The 19,187-nt window shown below is 45.0% G+C and overlaps 1 protein-coding gene across 1 annotated transcript in view; it reads right to left on the bottom strand.

The window, feature by feature from the left end:
• Window positions 1-358: 358 nt before the first annotated feature.
• MGAT5B (alpha-1,6-mannosylglycoprotein 6-beta-N-acetylglucosaminyltransferase B) overlaps window positions 359-19,187 on the bottom strand; it is a 137,858-nt gene continuing 119,029 nt past the window's right edge. The window contains exons 13-18 of the mRNA XM_036757192.1: window positions 17,213-17,368; window positions 15,691-15,837; window positions 14,894-15,010; window positions 5,159-5,233; window positions 2,823-3,085; window positions 359-1,961 (exon numbers count right to left, since the gene is read on the bottom strand). Of these exons, the coding sequence (XP_036613087.1) occupies window positions 1,763-1,961; window positions 2,823-3,085; window positions 5,159-5,233; window positions 14,894-15,010; window positions 15,691-15,837; window positions 17,213-17,368 (957 nt within the window). The 3' untranslated portion in view covers window positions 359-1,762. The remainder of the gene's footprint in view (window positions 1,962-2,822; window positions 3,086-5,158; window positions 5,234-14,893; window positions 15,011-15,690; window positions 15,838-17,212; window positions 17,369-19,187) is intronic.

Here is a 19,187-nt window from a genome sequence, read left to right on the forward strand (position 1 = left end):
AGTGATGCATTCCAGGACGACAGGTAGACCACGGAGGGGCAGATAGCCAGTAAGGGGAGGGGAGGTGTGGCAGTGTACCTGGGTACCCAGATCTTTCCAAGCCAGGAAGGTTCTGGGCCTGGTTAGTCTATTTGTAAGGTCAAAGAAATGAGAGTGAAAGGGAGTTAGGACAGGGAGTCCCCAGGGATTGGGGCTGAGGACATGCTGCATAGGAGTGGATTAACCTTAAGAGTTCACCAGAGGCTTGGGAAATCTGGAGGCAGGAGGGATGGTTTCTGTTGGGGCAGGGGAGGTTGCCCCTTGGGAGTGGGAGGGTAAATTTATCCAGGGGCTGTAATAGCAATAATAATAACTTATATTCATGTGTTACTTTAAATTTTGCAATGTGCTTGTGCAGCTGGCTCCAGATACCCATACCCACCCCTGTGTAGGCAAGCACCTGGGAGTGAACTCTGAACTTTACCCTCAGGGTGAGGCTTTTTTAGAGGGTCATGGAGTCGTTTCTGGAAAACTGCATTTCTCTTAAATGAAGATAAACGACGGAGGGAAGGGAGCTACAGTGGCCTGAGCCTTCAGAAATTCCACCAACAGAATGACTTGGAAGTCCTGGGGATTTGCCTGGAAGGCTTGGAGAGAGTCATCCCATCCTCTTTCCTAGTCCCGGCCCCTGCATAGCAGGGTCACTGACTTTGCACCATGGGCCTAGGCTGCTTTATTTCTGATTTAGAACTAAACTTACTGTCTCTGGGTCAGGGAAAATAAATAGATTTCAAGCCCAGGCCCAAAAGAGGGAATTTGGAATTACAGGGTGGAAAGCTCAGCTCCCAAGGCCTGAGTAACAGTCCTCACACCCCCAAAGCTGGCCCCTGCTAATTGAAGGTGGCTTGTGCTGGGGACCTGAGAGCTGTTCAGCTACTTTGGCTCTTCAGTGAAGAGCCATAAAGAAGGAAGGCAATAGATCAGAGGCAGCACCAAAGACTACCAGGCCCCCCCCTCATCTAACTCTCCTGCCCTGACCATGTCTTGCAGAAGACCAGGGCCCAGAATGATGATGCAAGTCCCATAAATAAAGGAGGTTGCCCAAAGGTAACTAGCATTAAGGTTCAATTTCCTCATGTGTCACTCATTGAGGTCAGGGAGGGTGACAAAGTCCTTTCCCTTGACCTCTCTATAGGGACCTTCAAATTAGCCTCTTTCCCTGCTCTCTGTTCCCACTCATGTACACATTAATGGCTCTTGCCCTGGGCCCAAGATGTCTAAAATTTTCTCTCTCTTGGTCCACATCTAGTTTGGCAGAACATAGAAGATGATGTCATGGGGGTGGGGAACCCCTAGATTCAGGCTGTTTTTTCATAGGGGCATTCTAATTCACCTCTCCTCCCCTCAGCTAAATCCGCTGGTATCTAAGCCTTTCAGTGGTCAGACTCATGAGCCTAGAACTGAGACTGAAGGTATAAGACTAGTTCTTTTCCCCTTCTCTCCAGAGAGGCTTGTTACTCTACTATTACCATTTTCCTGCCTTGGAGAAGGACCCATTTCCACCACTAGGAATGTCCCAGCCTGAAGTCAGGGAGGGTGGGCCATGGAGAACTGAAACTGCTGGTGCTTTCTCCTGGGAATGGGGCAGGGTAGCCAGCATATCTCAACAGTTCTCAGTGAAGTGGGAGACAGGGGATGGAGATGAAGAGGAGGATATAGATAGAGGAAAGTTGGCACAAAGGAGGCTATCAGTAGCCCCTACCCCCGGCTTAACCTGAAGACATCACAAGCAGTCCTGGCAGAGGGCCACTTGTCCCTTCTGGAAGTCTCGGCATGGGCAGAGCCGGCGGTATTTGGTGTTGGAGCCAGCACAGCTATAGAGTATCGGCTCTTTCTGCAGGTAGCACTCTTGACCTAGCTGGGCAAAGGCCGGGTACAGATGATTCATTTCTGACTCAGTTCGATCACAACTGACATTCAACCTGTGGGGAGGGAGAGGAGCACACAGACACCTGGCCACCCAGCTTCCCTCAACTCTAGCAGGTCTAAGGAAGGTGCCCTCCCACACACCACCAACTTGGCTCCCTATTAGCTCAGGGTTACCAACAGATTCCTTCCCCCTCCCCCCACTCTCTTCCTTCCTCCTTTATTTCTATCAGAGGGGCTCCTGGGGGAGTAGGATACAGATTGCTTATTCTACTCTTTACCCCATCCTCCCCTCCAGAAGAGATATATGTAGGGGGGTCACTAACCAAACCTGATTTTACCATTTGGCTTCCCACCCAAGGCTGGTCAGGGGAATATACTCTGAGAGAAGGTCTGAGTGTAAGAAGTGAGGAGGGGGTTCTTTCCTTAGTGAATTAGATATGACCAAGGTAACTTTGACTTGGGCCACATTCAGGTGAGGTAGAGGATTACTCAGGGCTCGCAACTTTCTAGATAAATTTCTCTGAAGTCCTCTGTGATTTAAAAACAGTTTTTAAATGTCCAGAAGCCCTGGAAAGATGTGCTTTTAGCCTAGGTGCTAAGTGCTAGGAATGTGGAAACCAAGCATCCAGGATGTTTAGGACTTGGGTACCAGCACTCTTTGGAAGTATCAGAGGAGGCAGGAAAAATAACCTTGGGTTGGGAATGCTGAAGCTTAAAGGCTTCCTGTACACTAGGCACAGGAAAGAGCATGGACTCACTTTTGTGTGTAACCTCAAACAAATCATTTCATCTCTCTGGGCCTCAGTTTCCTCAGCTCTAAAATGAGGGGATTATAACAGTATGATTTTGGGAGGTTTCCTTTCTGTCTAGAGGCAGAGTTCACTGGAGTGAAGGAGGGATGCACAGACACTCACTTCAGGAAAGCATCCTGGGTGTTGAGGAAGTGGAAGAAGGAAGGCTCACAGATGAGGCCCCTGTCCAAGCAGGTATCCGTGCACGTCCTCCCAGTCTCTGCCAGCCAGCCCTGAAGTGAGTGCACAGGCGGCCAGGCTTCTGAGCCTAGGCTGGCATTGTGGGGCCAAACCAGGTGTGTGGCATTGGGTGCCAGGGCACTGGGGGCTCGAGCAGGTTGGGATGGAGCCACCAGTGGGGAGGGTTCTGTGGTTGCACAGAAATCCTGCCAGGAGGAAAGTAGAATTAGGAAAGAGAAATGGGTAGAGATGAAGTTATAGGGCAGAGCTGGGCAGACACCACCAAGAGAACTAGCTTCAGGGCCCCCTTTCCTTTCTTTCTGGGGGGGAACAGCAAGTCACAACTGGCCCACACAGCATGATGTATAGAAACAACACTAAATTTGAAATCAAAATGGTTGGGGTCAAAACCCTTCTCTGCTTCTAGTTGTGTGACTCTGGACGAGTCACAATCTGTCTAGCCCTATGTTTCCTTTTCTGTAAAACAAAAGGAGAACCTTAACTAGATGACCTTTAAGGATTAATAACACCTGCCTCAAAGGGTTGCTAGAAGGATCAAATGAGGTATTTGTTTAAAAAAAAAGCACTTAGCATGGTGCCTGGCACATAGTGGGGGCTATATACACATATGCCTCTTCCCTTCTAAGGCTCCTTCTAGCTACCACAGTCTACGACCCTTTCTTTGTAGCTGCCGCCCCTAACTTAGTGTTTGGCCTATATTGAGAGCTTAATAAATGCTTGGTGACTGATTGACTTGTCTAATGCTCTATGGTGCCTTCACCTCCCTACCTCTATGACCTTCTTTTACCCGTTTCTTCTAATCTCTTTCTCTTTTCCCTCTTCTTTTTTCCCCCATTTTCTTGGCTTGTTTTTTTAAGGTCTATTAATTGTGCTCCATCTCCTACTCCCCTTGCATCCTTGGGGCATTGCTGATCTCTGCTTGGGGAACTTGGGGCCAAAAAGGACTCTGTTCCCTTCTTTGACCTGCAGACAACAGTTCCTTTTTCTCTCCGGACTCCTCACCTCCCTCACGTACCTGTTTGTTTCTAATATTTAGATATTTCCTTGGGTTTCTTTTTCAGAAAGGCAAAGAGTCAGAGGTTGGGGATGAAGGAAAAGAAAACACACTTCCTATGGGGCCTACGGTCTCTGCTCTCTCCCCTCACCCTGGAAAGGTGCTTATGTAAATCATACACCATCTATTCACGACTTGCTGAATGTTTGTAGAAACATCTGTTGTTAATATGCCCTGGACAAATGTACTTGTCGCTATGCTTGTCCTAAATTGTGAGGTCCTACAGAGCAGGAGATAGATGGACAGTTTTCTTTGTCTATGAACTGGTACAGGTCTAGTAGCACTCAATGAGCTTGGTAAATGGTTTTTTTTTTTTTTTTTTTTTTTTTTTTGCAGAGGGTAAGGCAGGGCAATTGGGGTTAAGTGACTTGCCCAAGTGTGTCAAGTGTCTGAGGTCGGATTTGAACTCAGGTCCTCCTGACTCCAGGGCTCTACTCACTGAACCACCTAGCTGCCCCCGGTAAATGCTTTTTAATGACTATGATGGAAGGCTTGCAGGGTGTGCTAGAGCCTGCTCAAACATGCTGGGGAACTGTTAAATTTTCAGTATGAGCATTTGCATCTCAGAAATCAGCAAATGCCATAAATGAGTGTTTGATTTGTGGTTTTGTTGATTGTCTAGACTCTAGACTTTAAAAAGTTATGGAGAAAATGTTAATGCAGATTAAACATAAAAAGGTATTGTGAGCACATGTTTTTCCCTCTCGGAAAATTGGTTGTTAAATGTTTATGAGCATACCGCTGATTGTACGGTATAATGCAGTAACTGAGATTGGATTGGGGTTGGATTAAGAGTCAGAAGACCCAGGGTATATGTACTCCTGACTCTGCCACTCAGCCTGGGCAAGTTAATTCCCCTCTCAGCACTTCAGCTTCCTCAACTGAACAAAGGGGTAATTGTATTAGATGACCCTAGATGTAAGGTTCATCTAGCTCTGAGATTATCCAAGTTTCCTCCTAACCTTCATACTGATCCCCAGATTAGTCTGTCTTGTGAAGACCAGTTAGTCTAAAAAGAATCAGAAGGCAGGTGGCCTTCAAAGACTAAGAGGTCTCTCCACCATTTAATTTATAATTTGTTCCAATTTCCTTCTCATGTGGGATGGGGATGGGTTGGTTGGGGAGCAGAGAGTGAAGAAGCAATTAATCTAACATTGTCCAGGAGAAGGCCTTAGGTGGGAGAGGAGGAGGGTTGGGGACTGACCTGATGCTGGATATAGGCATAGATCCTCTCAAGCATCCCTTCACAGGTGTATTCGTAGGGAAGATAGGGATCAACCTGTAAGAAGAAATAGGTGGGGTGAAGAGAGCAGGGAGGTCAGCCCCTGCCCCCCAAATGAGCTATTACCTCCAGAGACCCAGGCCTTTGGGAATCTCTAGATCCATCTATTTGCCAGGGGGAGATGGGGGAGAGGGGAGATTAGTGGAGATGAGAGTATCCCAGGCACTGAGAAGCTATAAGCAGCCTACTCCGCTCAGCAATCACGCTCGGTTTAGCATTAACTGGACTGAACTTCAGGACTTTATCACAAGGGAACAGGGATTAACACCAGCATGGAAAAAGAGATTAGCCAAGTGGGAGCCCAAGGAAAGCATCCAGATGGGAATGGAGTTAAGGGACAAGGAAAAGAGGCTGTTTAACCCCTGGAGATAACTCTCCCCCTAAACACACAGAGGGGAATAAATAGAATGGTGGATAGAGGGCTGTATTTGGGGACGGGAAGACTTGAGTTCAAACCCCAACCTGCTAGCTTTGTGCTCACAGGCAAACCATTTAACCTCTATCCACCTCAGTTTCCTCCTCTACAAAGTGAAAATAATGATCCTGGTACCTACATGACAGGGTTTTTGTGAATAAGCTGTGGATTCTGTGCTATGCACTGCAGATGTGAAGCAGTCTTTCCCCGAAAGGAGCTTATATTCTAGTAGGAGTGTGTGTGTGTGTGTGTGTGTGTGTGTGTGTGTGTGTGTGTGTGTGTAAGGAGGGAGAGAGAGAGAGTATGTATGTGTATATGTATATCTATGTATGTACACATACACATACACATATACATATATGCATACAAGTTTATATCATGTTAGGATAAGTCTAAAAAATTAGATATTTAACCTGAAGAAAGTAAGGTTGTTGTTCACTTGGGAACTTGGGATTTTCTTGGCAAAGATACTGGAGTGGCTTGTCATTTTCTTCTACAGCTCATTTTACAGACAAGGAAACCGAGGCAGGAAACTGTGTGTCCAGGGCCACACAGCTGGTTAGTGTCTGAGGTTGAATTTGAACTCAGGTCTGACCTTCCATCCATTGCACCACCTAGCTGCCCAGGGGGACATGATAGCTACCTTCAAATATTTGAAAAGCTGTCCTCCGAATGCTTGGCCTTGGATAAAGAACTAAGAGCAAGGGGATGAAACTTACAGATTGGCAAATTTAGGTTTGATAGCAGAAAAAAAAAATTCCTGGTAATTCCTGTTTTCCCAAGGTAGAGTGGAACACATTAAGAGGTAGATGTGGATGCTCCCTCACTGAAGGTGCTCAAGCAAAGGCTGGAGGACCACTTTCTGGAATGGCATGAGGTTCCTTCTAATTCTGTGATCCCCCTCTAGGACTGTCCCCATCTACCACTCACATGACCTCTAAGAAGAAAGCAAGGTACCGTGGAAAGACCACTGGCTCTGGAGTCAGAGAACCTGGGGTTCAAATCCTGCATTAATACTTAATACTGTGTGCGGCAGCTAGGTGGCGCGATGTCTGGTGCAGCAGCCTAGAGTCAGGCAGACCTGAGTTCAAATCCAGCCTCTGACACTTACTAGCTGTGCGACTCTGGGCACGTTGCTTAACCCCAATTACCTCCCCGCCAAAAATACTTTACCTGTGTGACCTTGGGCAAGTTATTTACCTTTCTTGGGCCTCAATTTTCTCAATGAAAAAATGAAAAGGTTGGTTTAGATGACCTCTTAGGCCCCTTGCGGCTGTAGGTCTATGATCCTATTATCCCACCCTGGTTCAGGCCCTCGTCTTCTCTTGTCTCAACTATCGCAGTAGTTTACTAATAATTTCCTGATTTCACCTTCTTCACTCTCCACACACTTGTTGCTTTAATATTCCCAAGACACAGGTCTGATCACATCATTCCTATGCTCAAAATGTTTTTTTTTTTTTTTTTGGCGGCTCTCTATAATCTCTAGGGTAAAAATACAAACTCCCTAGTCTTGCATTTAAAATCTTCCACAGTCTGGTTCTCAGCTATCTTTATGGCCTTATTTCAACTATCTCATCCCCGCTCATTTACACACTCTTTGTTACAACCAAACTACTGGCTGTCACCCAAAAGTGACCTGCCTCCAAGCCTTCCCTCAAATCTAGGATGGATTTTCTCCTCACCTTTTCCTCTTAGAATCCCAAACTTCCTCCAAGGCCTAGCTCAGCCCCTCTGCAAAGACTTTTTCCATTAGCCAGTTATTAGGGCTCTTTTCCTCCAAATTATCTTGTATTTACTAATCTGTTTACACGGCATGTCCTCTTAGTAGAAAGTAAGTTGCTCGAGAGCAGGGATTGTTTCTCCTGCGCCTTGCACGCCTGGCACATAGACAGTGATCAATAATGTGGAATTGAATTATCTTTTCCAGATGCAACAACTGACGGTTGTTGAGCCATGTCTGACTCTTCATGCCCCCGTGGACCATAGCGGCGCATGGGGGTTTTCTTGGCAAAGATACTGGCGCGTTTCGCCATTTGCTTCTCCGGTGGATTGAAGCGAATGGAGCTGAAGTGACTTGCCCAGAGTCACACAGCTAGGAAGTGCCTGAGACTGGATTTGAACTGAGGTCTTCCTGACTCCCGGCCCAGTGCTCTATCCACTAAGGCCACCAGCTGCCTCTGATAGCAGAAGTAATAGAGGCTAATAATAACTAGCATTTGTATAATACTTGCTGTATTCTAGGCACCATGCTAAATGTTTTACAGGTATTATCTCATTTAATCCTTACAGCAAGGCTGGGAGGTACATGCAGTTATCCCCACTTCACAGTTGAAGAAACTGAGGCAAACAGAGGTTAAGCAACTTGCCCGAAGTCACACGGCTGGTGAGTGACTGGTTTTGAACTCAAGTCTTTCTGATCTTAGGCCCTGCGTTCCATCCACTGAACCACCTAGATCTAATCTCAGTTCAAGAGATGCACCAGGACATGCCTATGCTGTCGTTGTTCTGCCCTGTCTAACTCATCATAACTTATCGTTTTCTTGGCAAAGATACTAGAGTAGGTTGCCATTTCCTTCTCTAGTGTGTCCCCATTTTACAGATGAGGAACTGAGGCAAATAGGGGTTAGGTGACTTGCCCAGGGTCATGTTTGAGCCTGGCTTCGAACTCAGATCTTCCTAATTCCAGGCCAAGTGCTCTATCCACTGTGCCACCCAGCTGCCCCAGACATTCCTATGTCTATGGTCTAATTATATTCCTTGCCCTCTCTGTCACCTTTAGCTAGCCTTTCAGGGAACCTACCCTATGGGACCAGAGCATACTTTACTTTACACTACTCTGCCATACTCTGCTCTCTTTTTTTTTTGAGGGGGGAAGGCAGGGCAATTGGGGTTAAGTGACTTGTCCAAGGACACACAGCTAGTAAATGTGTCAAGTGTCTGAGGCCGGATTTGAACTCAGGTCCTCCTGACTCCAGGGCTCTACTCACTGTGCCACCTAGCTGCCCCTGCACTCTTTCTTAAACTAGTGGTTCAAAGAGTCACAAGAAGGGTGCTGTTGTCCCAGCAGGGACTCCAACATTCAGAGTCCTTCCTGAAATCTGTTTCAGACAGCCATGTTCCTGAAGGCAGCATCTGCTACCATCTGGAAGCATCTTATGTACAAAGCTCCAGGCCTAAGTTATAAATAAACACACCAAGGGAACAGATTTTCTTCTAAAAATGTTGTTCCCTATGCTTGCTGACAGCAGAATTATTCCTCCTCAGTCGTTTGAAGCCCTTGTCAAACCTAAATTCAAAGTCTCAGCTGGCAGGCAAAGCTCTCGGCCAGATACTTCCTGCCATAAATATCCTGCCAGAGAAGGCAGCCAGACTAGAAATTACACCCATTAGGTCTAATTACAGGTGAGCACCATAATCAGTTTCAACAGACTGTTGGGTGTTGATCCTGCTTATGACCTGGGCTCCAGATTTGTAATAAGATAAGGAAAGAGAGCCTTTGATCAAAGATGTATTTGGCCAGAAGAACATCCTCTTCTTCTTAGCACCTTGAAAGGCCTTTCTGCTGTTAGAAAAAAAATACCAAATTTGCCAATTCAGTTTGGAAAATGTAAGTTATGCTGTCTCTTGAAGGCTGTTTTCACAAGGAGAAGCTAATGATGAAAATGGCACGAAATATGCTTTTGGGTAAAGGATGAGATTTATATTGTCAAAGAGCATGGGATATTGCCCCTGTTTTGTACAAATATTTTGATGTCTAATACTAATAGAAAAAGAACTTTAATGTATCCTGCTCAAAAATGAGTATGAAGAAGCATAGCTTTCAGATAGGATTTTGGATAATTTGGAAAAGAAAATTATCTGTGGTATAGATCTGAGGATTCAGATCTCTTTGTTAACAATATGGAGATAATGCCTTGATTATATGGGAACAGTTTAATGTTATAAAGAGGCAAAAAAAGATCTCTTATTTATTAAAAACTAGAGAAATGTGATTGGAAAGAAACAATTTCAAGGATATCAAGGAGATTGAGGACATTGTTGGGAATTTCAAGACAGAGGCATAAAGTGTTTAACTTTAACTTGCATATATAAGTTTTATGAATAATGAGGGTAAAACTAAAAAAAATGAGAAATCAGTCAGTCAATAAACACTTAAGTGCCCAATATGTGCCTGGTACTGGTTGTGGTAAGTGCTGGGCCAAATAAAGATTTGGAGACTGAAGTGTGATTGAAATAGGGTCATTCATTTGTTAGGAGAAATCTGGGGAGTTGTGACTTCTTAAGTAAAAGGTGAATTGCTAAGAATCAGGAGGCCTTCATTTAAACCACTGACCAGAGCAAGAGGGATGATGGGCTAGAAAAGACAGCGGCAGATCCTAATAAGAGGTGAAGGCACAGGGTGGGGATGGAGAGAATGTTCCAACTGACTGATTCCTGATTGGTTGGCAAGAATGAACATCATTAGCTCTAATGACAACAGCTATTGTTCTTTGCTGCTGCAGTTTGTCCTTCCTTCTTGAAGAGGACCATGACATCAGGGAGGTGATGCTATGACTTGCAAGTGAATTGGATTTAAGTTAAGTTGGGCTGCACAAAGTCACCAGCCTTACTTTCTCCTCTGGAGCCATCTGGGTCCAGTGACAAGATATAGATCAGGATGACTGGAAATGGCCCCAGATGCAGTGGGAGGCCTTAGCCTTTTTAAGCTCTTGTCTTTCCCAGGTCTCATTTTGTCTGAAGCAATGCCCATTTGGTGATCAAGGATAGGTAAAAGATGAGGCAAAGAATGGCCTCTTGGACTTGGTATAAAAAAATCAGTCCGGGAGGGGAATGTAACCATGTGGTAGTGGTCCATCTCTATTACCCATTGACATGAGAACAGGCTGGAGTAGTTAGCCCAACCCAGAGAGAAGTGGGGATGTTTCCACAACCTAGACAAGAAGTGTGAGGCCCCAAATTTTATACTGTGGGATTGTTTAAACTCCATTTTGCTTCTAGACCCCACTTAGCACATATATTGTGTAAGCCTTAAAACAGATTACAGATTACTTGCTTTCTGTCATTACAGAAAGGAAAGAGTTAAGGTTATTTTCTTTGGATTCTCCAGGACATTTGTGTTAAGTGCCCTTATCTTTCCCCACTCTGCATTTTCACCCAGAATTTCCTAGCAAGAGGAGAAATGCACAAGGCTCCATGTCCTCAGTGTCCATGGCCCAGCTCCACAGTGTAAATGAGAACAGTCAGGGAAGGGAGATCTGAGACGCAGGGACTAGAAGTCAAAGTTGTGCCCGACCATCCATGAACAGTGAAGGGGGGAGAAGGATGGATTGGGGCTGTGCTCCTTGACTTAGTACCTTGGCTCCGAGCTTTGAAATTTTAGTTTTGGTGACACCTTTGGTTGAAGAAAATAATAGTAGCTTGCATTTTTATAGCATTGTAGGGATATAAGGTGCCTTGCATACATTATCTCATTGGTTAGGACATAGCATAGCTTAGCGGAAAAAATATGGGATTGAGAGAGGCACTAGGTGGCACAGTGGATTCCCAGTGCTGGGAATCGGGAAGACCTGAGTTCAAATGTTACCCTTACTAGCTTTGTGACCCTGTCAGCTTCAGTTTCCTCACCTATAAAATGGCTATCATAATCATACCTACCTGTGAGGATTAAATGTGTTAATTATGTGCTAATTAAGTAATTAAGCACCTAGCTTCTTCCCTTCCTGAGTCCTGGTTCTTTTATTTACTAGGTTACTCTGACCAGATCACTTTAGCTACTTGGGCCTCAGTTTCTTCCTCTGTAAAATGAGGAAGTTTGGCTTAGATGATCTTTAAGGTCCCTTAGAGCTCTAGATGCTCATATTAACCTTGGGAGGCATATTGGACAGATAATTATCTCTTAGTGAGATAACTAAGGATTGAAATTGAAAAGACTGAACTTCATCCACTTCTTCTTGTAGCAGCAAAACAAACAAGATCCTCCCCTGGAAAGCAGAGCTGTCTGACCTTTATGCATTCATGCTGATAATCACTGGATTTGCTAAGTGCTAATTCCTCACATGGCTCTGGTCTTTGGAGGGAAGTCCCAAAGGCAAAGGACAGCAGAACAGAGTCAGTGTAGTGAGGAAAGAGAGCCAAAAGGAACCGTACCAGCTAATTCTCCCTTCATAGGTATAAATATTAGGTAGTTTATGGGCTACACAGGACTGGAAATTTCTTTTGCTATTAACAAACTTTCTGGAAATCATTATTGGAGGTCCACTTATACCGACTCACAGGGACCAGCTGTACCCAGCTTCCAGAGAGAAATCACTCCTAATGGTTACTCCCAACACTCTATTAGGCAAAGGCACATGCTGCTGATAAGGGGAAAGGTTTGCAGTGAGGAAGGACAGTTCAGTAGAGGCTCTACTAGGATTTTTAGCATCTGGTGTGATTGATTGGTTATGTCATGGTCACTGTCATTGGCAGGACAAGGGGTAGTTGGAGCTTAGTGGGGGATGTCTTTCCATTCCTCAAAAGTCTAGGTTGCGCTGATGTCTAAAGTGGACAAGGAGCCCAGCGTGGCTAATGTGGCCATAGCCATGGGCTAATTACCAGAAAAGTTGGTCAGGAGCTGAGGTTTATCCAGAATATGTGAGGATTTTATTCTGAGAATTATGTTGAAAGTATTTTAAATGGGAGCAGATAGGTGGTGCAGTGGATAGAACGGTGGCTCTGGAATCAGGAGGACTTGAATTCAAATTCAGCCTCAGACATTTACTAGCTATGTGACCCTGATTGCCTCAAAAAAAAAATATTTTAAATGGCTCTGCCTTAGTAGGAGTGACTAGGTCCTAGGAAAAGTGAATGGGAAGGCGGAAGAAGGGTGAGATAGAGAAGGAGATTAGGGACTAGAGGAGTGCAGAAATACAAATTTATCCCAACACGCAGGCTTAGCAGAGCCTCAGGGCAAAGCAGTAATTAAGGAAGGGCTGCTGGTACTTTGTCTCTAGGTCCCAGCATCTGGTTGGGAGCTGTACCTTAGACTCTAACTACTGTGTGCCCTTGGGCAAGGTCATCTGATTTCCTTGAGCCTCTGTTTCCTCATCACAGAAACCAAGGGTTTGAGCTTCCAGTCCTATTTACCTACGATCCTCCCCAGTCTCTCCTTGTCAGCCCTCTGGAAGCCTCCTCTTTTGTTAACAAACTTCTTTTCATTCTAGAATACTTGCTGTCACTTTCCTTTCAACTTGAGGCAGGCACTTCACCTAGCTTTTTCCTGAAGGCACCACATCTCTTGGCATCTTTTCCAAGGTTAGCCTCTGCTTCTCTCACACTCCCTGGCCACAGTCCTGCCACTTTCAGACCCTCCTGGCTCTGATATCTGACTCAGCAGTCACCGCTCTTCTTTTGAAGTTCACTCCACAATGCACAGACTTTTGGTGCTTTTATTTATGGACTTCTCCCTATTTCCTAATAAGTTAATTACCAGGTTCATGATCTTTCCTACTTGTTCAAGCAATCCCATTCCATCCTGTCTCCTCCAAAAGATTGCCCCCTCTGTCATCACTAACCTCTTTCATTTATTTTCAATCTCTCCCTCATCTGCTGCCTCACTTCCTACTGCCTACAAACATGACTATGTCTCTCCTATCCTGAAAAAATCCTCTCTTGATCATTCCATTCCCACTATCATCCTATATCTTTTCTGCTCTTTGTAGCTAAACTCCTCGAAAAGGCTGTCTGCAATAGGTGTCTTCGCTTTCTCTCCTCTCTTCTTTTCTTAACTCCTTACAAGACTTCTTACATCATCATTCCATCAAAACCCTCTCTGCAAAGTTACTAATGCTCTCTTAGCTGCCAAATCCAATGGCCCTTTCTCAGTCCTCATTCTCCTTGACCTCTCTGCAACCTTTGACACTGTTGACTATTCCCTCCTCCTTGATACTCTCTTCTCTCTAGGTTTTTGGGCTATCACTTTCTTCCGGTTCTCCTCTACCTATCTGACCACTCCTTTCCGGTCTCCTTTGCTGGATCCTTTTCCAGATCACTTCCTCTAACCGCAGGTGTCCTTCAGGGGTCTATCCTGAGCTTTCTTTTCTTCTCCCTCTATTGTACTTCACTTAGTGATCTCATCAGCTCCAATGGATTTCATTACCATCTCTATGCTGATGATTCTCAAAGCTACCTGTCCTGCTCTAACCTCTCTGCCAACTCTCCAATTTCTTATCTCCAGCTGCCTTTCAGACAACTCAAACTGGATGTCCATGAGACATCTTAACTCAAAAATGCCCAAAGTGGAACTCATTACTTTCCCCCCAAGCCTTCTTTCTCTCCCTCACTCCTACCTCTTCTGCCTACCTTCCCTGTTACTGTAGAGAGCAAGACCACTGTCCCCATCCCTCAGGCTTGCCACCTAGAAGTCATCTTCCACTCTTCACTATCTCTCACTCCCTATATCCAAGTTGTTGCCAAGACCTGTTGATTTTAACTTTGCAACATCTCTCGAATACACCTTGTTTCCTCTGACATTGCCACTACCCTAGTACAGGCCCTCTCACTTCAAGTCTTGATCATTACAGTAACCTGCTGGTGGATCAGCCCACCTTAAGTCCCTCCCCACTCCAATCCATCCTCCATTCAGCCATTAAAATTATTTTCCTGACGTGCAAGTCCTATCATGTTATCCCCCTACTCAATAAACTCCAGTGGCTCCCTATTACCCCCAGGATCAAAGACAAAATGCATTTTTGCCTATGTGTCCAGACTTTAGGAATACCCTATAGTGGCTTCTCTTTGTTAATTACTTGCTATTTATCTCGTATATAGGTTGCTCTGTATATATTTGCTTCCATGTTGTCTCACCCATTAGATTATAATCTCATTGAGGGCAGGGACTATCTTTTGCCTTTTTTTTGTATCCCCAATGTTTACCACAATGTCTGGCACATGGTAGGTGTTTAATAAATGTACATTGATTGATCCACCTGAACCCCATCACTCTTTGAATACTCTGGCCTCCCTGTTTCATAAACCTCAACTTCTATGAAACTGTCTCCAACAGAAAATGATGGTAGTGAATGGAAAGGATGGCAAAAATAGAATGGCTATGTAAGTGAATTCACATGGTAGACCAGCAAACCAGTAGACAGAATAGCCAGGAGCTGACCTACTTTATCAACTTGGGTTCTTCTGGTTCTGCCTTCTTCTCCTCACTGATCCTTTTCTATAGGGGGAAATGAGCTTACCACAACTCTCACCTGAATCCTCATGATGGCCTTGATGGCAGCCTCAAACTCTTCTGAGTTGTTGTAGTCAACCGTCCACACATGTGGCTTGCCAATGAAGTTCTCAGCATAGGGGTGTTGAGAAAATACCTGGCCAGGACACAAGGTGTCCTGAGCTTCTCTGTGTCCTGCTGAGGTAGCTCAGGTATAGAAAGCCAGACAGCCCTCCAACCCAAGCGTGCTGAAGGAATGCAGCCCCAAACTCTTTGATCCTGTTCCATTTCTTCATTTTTCCCAGGTTCCTTTCACTGTCCTTCCCAGCAGACTATGTTCTAATTCCATAGCTTTGGAACTTTTTACACATATACCTAAACTCACAGATTTTCTCTTTAACCTCACTTCCCATGCCTCAGTCTCTCTCCTTAATCTGGAGACCCAATGTAAGAATTGTAAGAAAGTGGTCCTTGGAATCCCTAGATTCCAAGCTGTGAGTAGGATTCTGGTATGCAAGGTAAATTCAGTTGTTGGGGGGTAGGAATTAATTACCCCAGGCCTCTTCTATTACTGAAAGGAGACAGAGGAAGTGGAAAGTAGCAGGAAGGGTACATGGCAGTGGGAGAAGGTACTCCATGGAAGGAGTATAACTGGGATGGGATTCTAAGGATACTGGGAAAGGGCAAGCCAGTGGATGAGACCAACAGGCACGGGAAAGACTATCAGTACTCCTACTGATAGAGGACTATCAGTACTCCTACAGACATCAATGTCCCTCTTCTAGTTATGACTCTACTGGAGCCTCCCCCGAGGGCCAGAATTGTTCCATCACTTACCTCTCGGGAAGTGGGTTTTCCTCGAAAGAATTCATGGTTGAGGGAGCTATGAGGTGGACTGAAGCGAGACTGCAGGAAGATGCAGCCATTGGCAATAGCCTCTAGAGGAGCAGGGCCTTCATAGGGGAAGCCAAACCCTATGAAGAGCTAGGGAAACAGGTGGTAGGACTGTCAGGGCAGGAATGGACTAATGTATCACACATATCAGAGAAACAAGAGCAGGTGTGTGAAGTTGGGGAGGGAGGCTGGGGAAAAAGTAGGAACCAGGAAAGGAATCCAAAATTTTTCTCCCAGAGGCTATCAGATAGTTTCAAGAACCATTTATTTCTACACAGAAACTTGTTCATTCTTATTCCAAGCTTGCCTCTCCCTGTGACACAGATCTGTCCCCCTGGAACTCCAGATTTCCTCGCCCAAAGCAGCAAATGCTAAATCTCTGTACACTTGAGGACATCTGGAGCTAGCAAACCAAGAGCAGTAGCCCCTACACCTACCATTCCTTCATGCCCATAAGACTGTCCTCTTAAACCCAGACCTTCTAAAGCACTTTGTTTTAGGACTCTCTGATGCAAGCACTGTATGCTGAGTTACAGTTAATATGTGTATGTCCTGGTTCCTGACTCTCCCTTCATAAAATAGAGAAGTACCAAAGGGAGCTTCTTCCAACTTGATTTCATCTGGGGAAGAATGGTGGCTTATAGAAACTTTGTATGTCCTCCAGTCCCTAGCATTGGGTTTTTCACACAGTAGGTGCTTAATTAATGTTTCTTAAATTGAATTAAATGGAAATTATCTAGAAGCTAGAACCAGGATCAGTTCTGTATGCAATTCTGTTGGTGAATAGCAAATGGAGCTGACCCTGGCTGCTAGGCCCGACTTGAATCAAACAGGGGAGGAGATAATGCTTTAGCTACTTCTCTGTCACATAGTTTTTCTCTTCCCCCCTTCAAGCAGGAATTCTTAACCTGGGGTCCATGGGCCTCCAAGGGTGGGGGGTGTCTATGAATTAAAATTTCTTTTATAACTATACTAATATAGTCTAAAACTCTACCAATATAGTTTTTGATAACTGTATCAATACAGTTGGAAACCAATATAATTGGTTTCCTTTGTGGTTCTGTGTATTTTATGTTATTCCTATGTGTTTATTTCATTCATTTATTTCACTCATTATTCTGAAAAGAGAGCCATAGGCTTTACTAGACTGCCAAAAGAATTCATGACCTAAAAAAGGATAAGAACCTCTGCCTTACAGAATCTGGAGGGCAACCCTCTCCCACACTCCCCTCTATAACCTTCCCTTCCTTTCCCTTCCCTTTTCTTTGTCACCTCCCCCTCCCTGCAGGCCTTGTTTTCCTGGCTTCTGCCAGGCTCTACAGACCATGACATGGAAGACATAGAATGAGCTGCTAGAAAAGCAAAGGCTGTTATTAGAGGATAGGCTGCAATAACTTTCACCTCTGCTGCTCAGGCCCACCCACTGCCCCCAGCCCGGGCTTAGAAGTGACTATGTGCCCCTCACCTTGGCTTTTCGCAATAGCTGTTGGAATTCCTGCTGTGGCAGAAGGCCATGGTTCTTCACAAAGGCAGGGACCTCTGGTGGCCTCTGGGTCTCATAGTACACAGTGCCATGGATCTCCATGTACTTGTTCAAGATGCCCAGAAACTTCTCCTTGCCCTGGGAGAGGAAGAGAAGGAATTACCAATGACAGATAATGCAGAAGCACCTGTGAGGCATTGTGGTATAACACTGGACTAGGAGTCAGGCATACATGGAATAATAGGAACTGGGAGTCAGGGGGCTTGGCCTCTAGCTCAGTCTCTCACTAGTTTGTATCATGACCTTGGGCAACAGTTCCCTCATCTATTAAAATGAGACAGCTGGATTAGGTTGACTTTCAACTCTATATTCCTATGATCCTTAGCTCTGCTTACCTTGAATTTACCTAGGGAAGTATTGCTTAGAAGGGAGAGAGAAAGAGAAGGAAGAAAAGAAGTTAAGGAAAGATACTGGCCCTAAGCATTTCACGTTACTGGGCCCAAAATAGGGAGGGGAAGATGAGTTCATTCCATCGGTTGTGGCCTGGGAGAGTCCCAGGTGCAAGTGCTCACATCAGGGAAAGACAATTTTCCCAGGCAAGGGGCCTTGGCGTTTGGGAGAGCCCAAGGAAGCCTTGACAAGGAAAATCATGCCAAGGATCTCTGTTTATCAGTTATCTATCCCTTTTCATTTCAGAAATTAGAGACCTAGAGTGGGTCATTTAGGGTGGAGGGAATCTGTGCCTGAGACAACCATCAAGATAATCTTCACAAGGCACAGGTTTGACCACATCACTCCCCAGATCAAAGTCTTCAGTAGCCCTCTATTGTTTTTAGGACAAAATACAGACAGACTCTTTAGTCTAACAGTGAACACTTTCCATAATATGATACAAAGCTCCCTTTCCAGCCTTATGTCTTTCTATCACTTTTCTTTGATTCTGTGTTCCAATCAAATTGGGCTACTAGCTGTTTCCTAGCTTTTTACCTCCCATTTTGGGGCATTTATACAAATTTGTTTCCCATGCCCAGAATGTACATCCTCCTCTTTTCTGTCTCTCAGAATCGTCCTTAATTTAAGGTTCAGCTCAGGTGCCACCTCCTCCTTGATCCCCCTAATTCATTAATGCTCTCTCTCTCTCTCTCCTCAAATTGTATTTATTCATCTGTAAAAGGAGGCAGTTAGACTTTACTACCTCTAAAGTCTCTTCCAGCTTGGAATCCTGTGATCCTGTGACTAACCATTAGCAAACTAGGTAGTTTTCCAGTAGCGGGGATAGATTTTCCTTGCTCTCCCTGCTTCCCTTATGAGCTGACTAGATGGTGCCAGGGACAGAAATGAGGCTGTGGAACCAGAGAGAAACTAACTGCTTCACACGTTTGGATGGAACTGTGGCCCTCGTCTCATTAGCACTGCACTCCCTGCAAGGCAGAAAATCGTTGAAAACTGCATTCTTCATTACTAGCCCCATTAAGCTACCACTGGACTGGAGCTGGACTTGAGCTTCCCTTCAGGTACATAATAACCTTTTCCCTCTCTTCTTCCACCCCTCCTCCCCCTCTTATCCTCCTCTGCCTGCCTTAGCCGTGGATCTGTCCCTCATGATTCAATTTACTTCTCTATCTCTCTTCTCGCGGAAAGAATTCTTGTTCTCCAGTAGTTACAAAGACTGTAGCAACTTCTCATGAGGTCATCTGCTAAACAGTGCTCCAGGTATTGAAAGCTGGTGAAGAGACACTTCACTTTCCAGACTTCATAATTTCATTCTCCCAGGGAAGTGTCTTCATGGTGTTTTCTTATAAAACTGGGCTCCCTTGTTTTATTATCCTCTTCGCCTTCTTTTTAATCCTCTAGTGCCCAAATCTTTCCTCCTTTAGAGAAGCAATTACCAGATGTGAGAGGCAGTCACGGGTTTTCATTCCCTCTCCTTTTAACTCCATGAGGATCATCAAGGTTC

The sequence above is a fragment of the Trichosurus vulpecula genome, chromosome 4 (genome assembly GCF_011100635.1).
Source record: "Trichosurus vulpecula isolate mTriVul1 chromosome 4, mTriVul1.pri, whole genome shotgun sequence".
NCBI lineage: Eukaryota > Metazoa > Chordata > Mammalia > Diprotodontia > Phalangeridae > Trichosurus > Trichosurus vulpecula.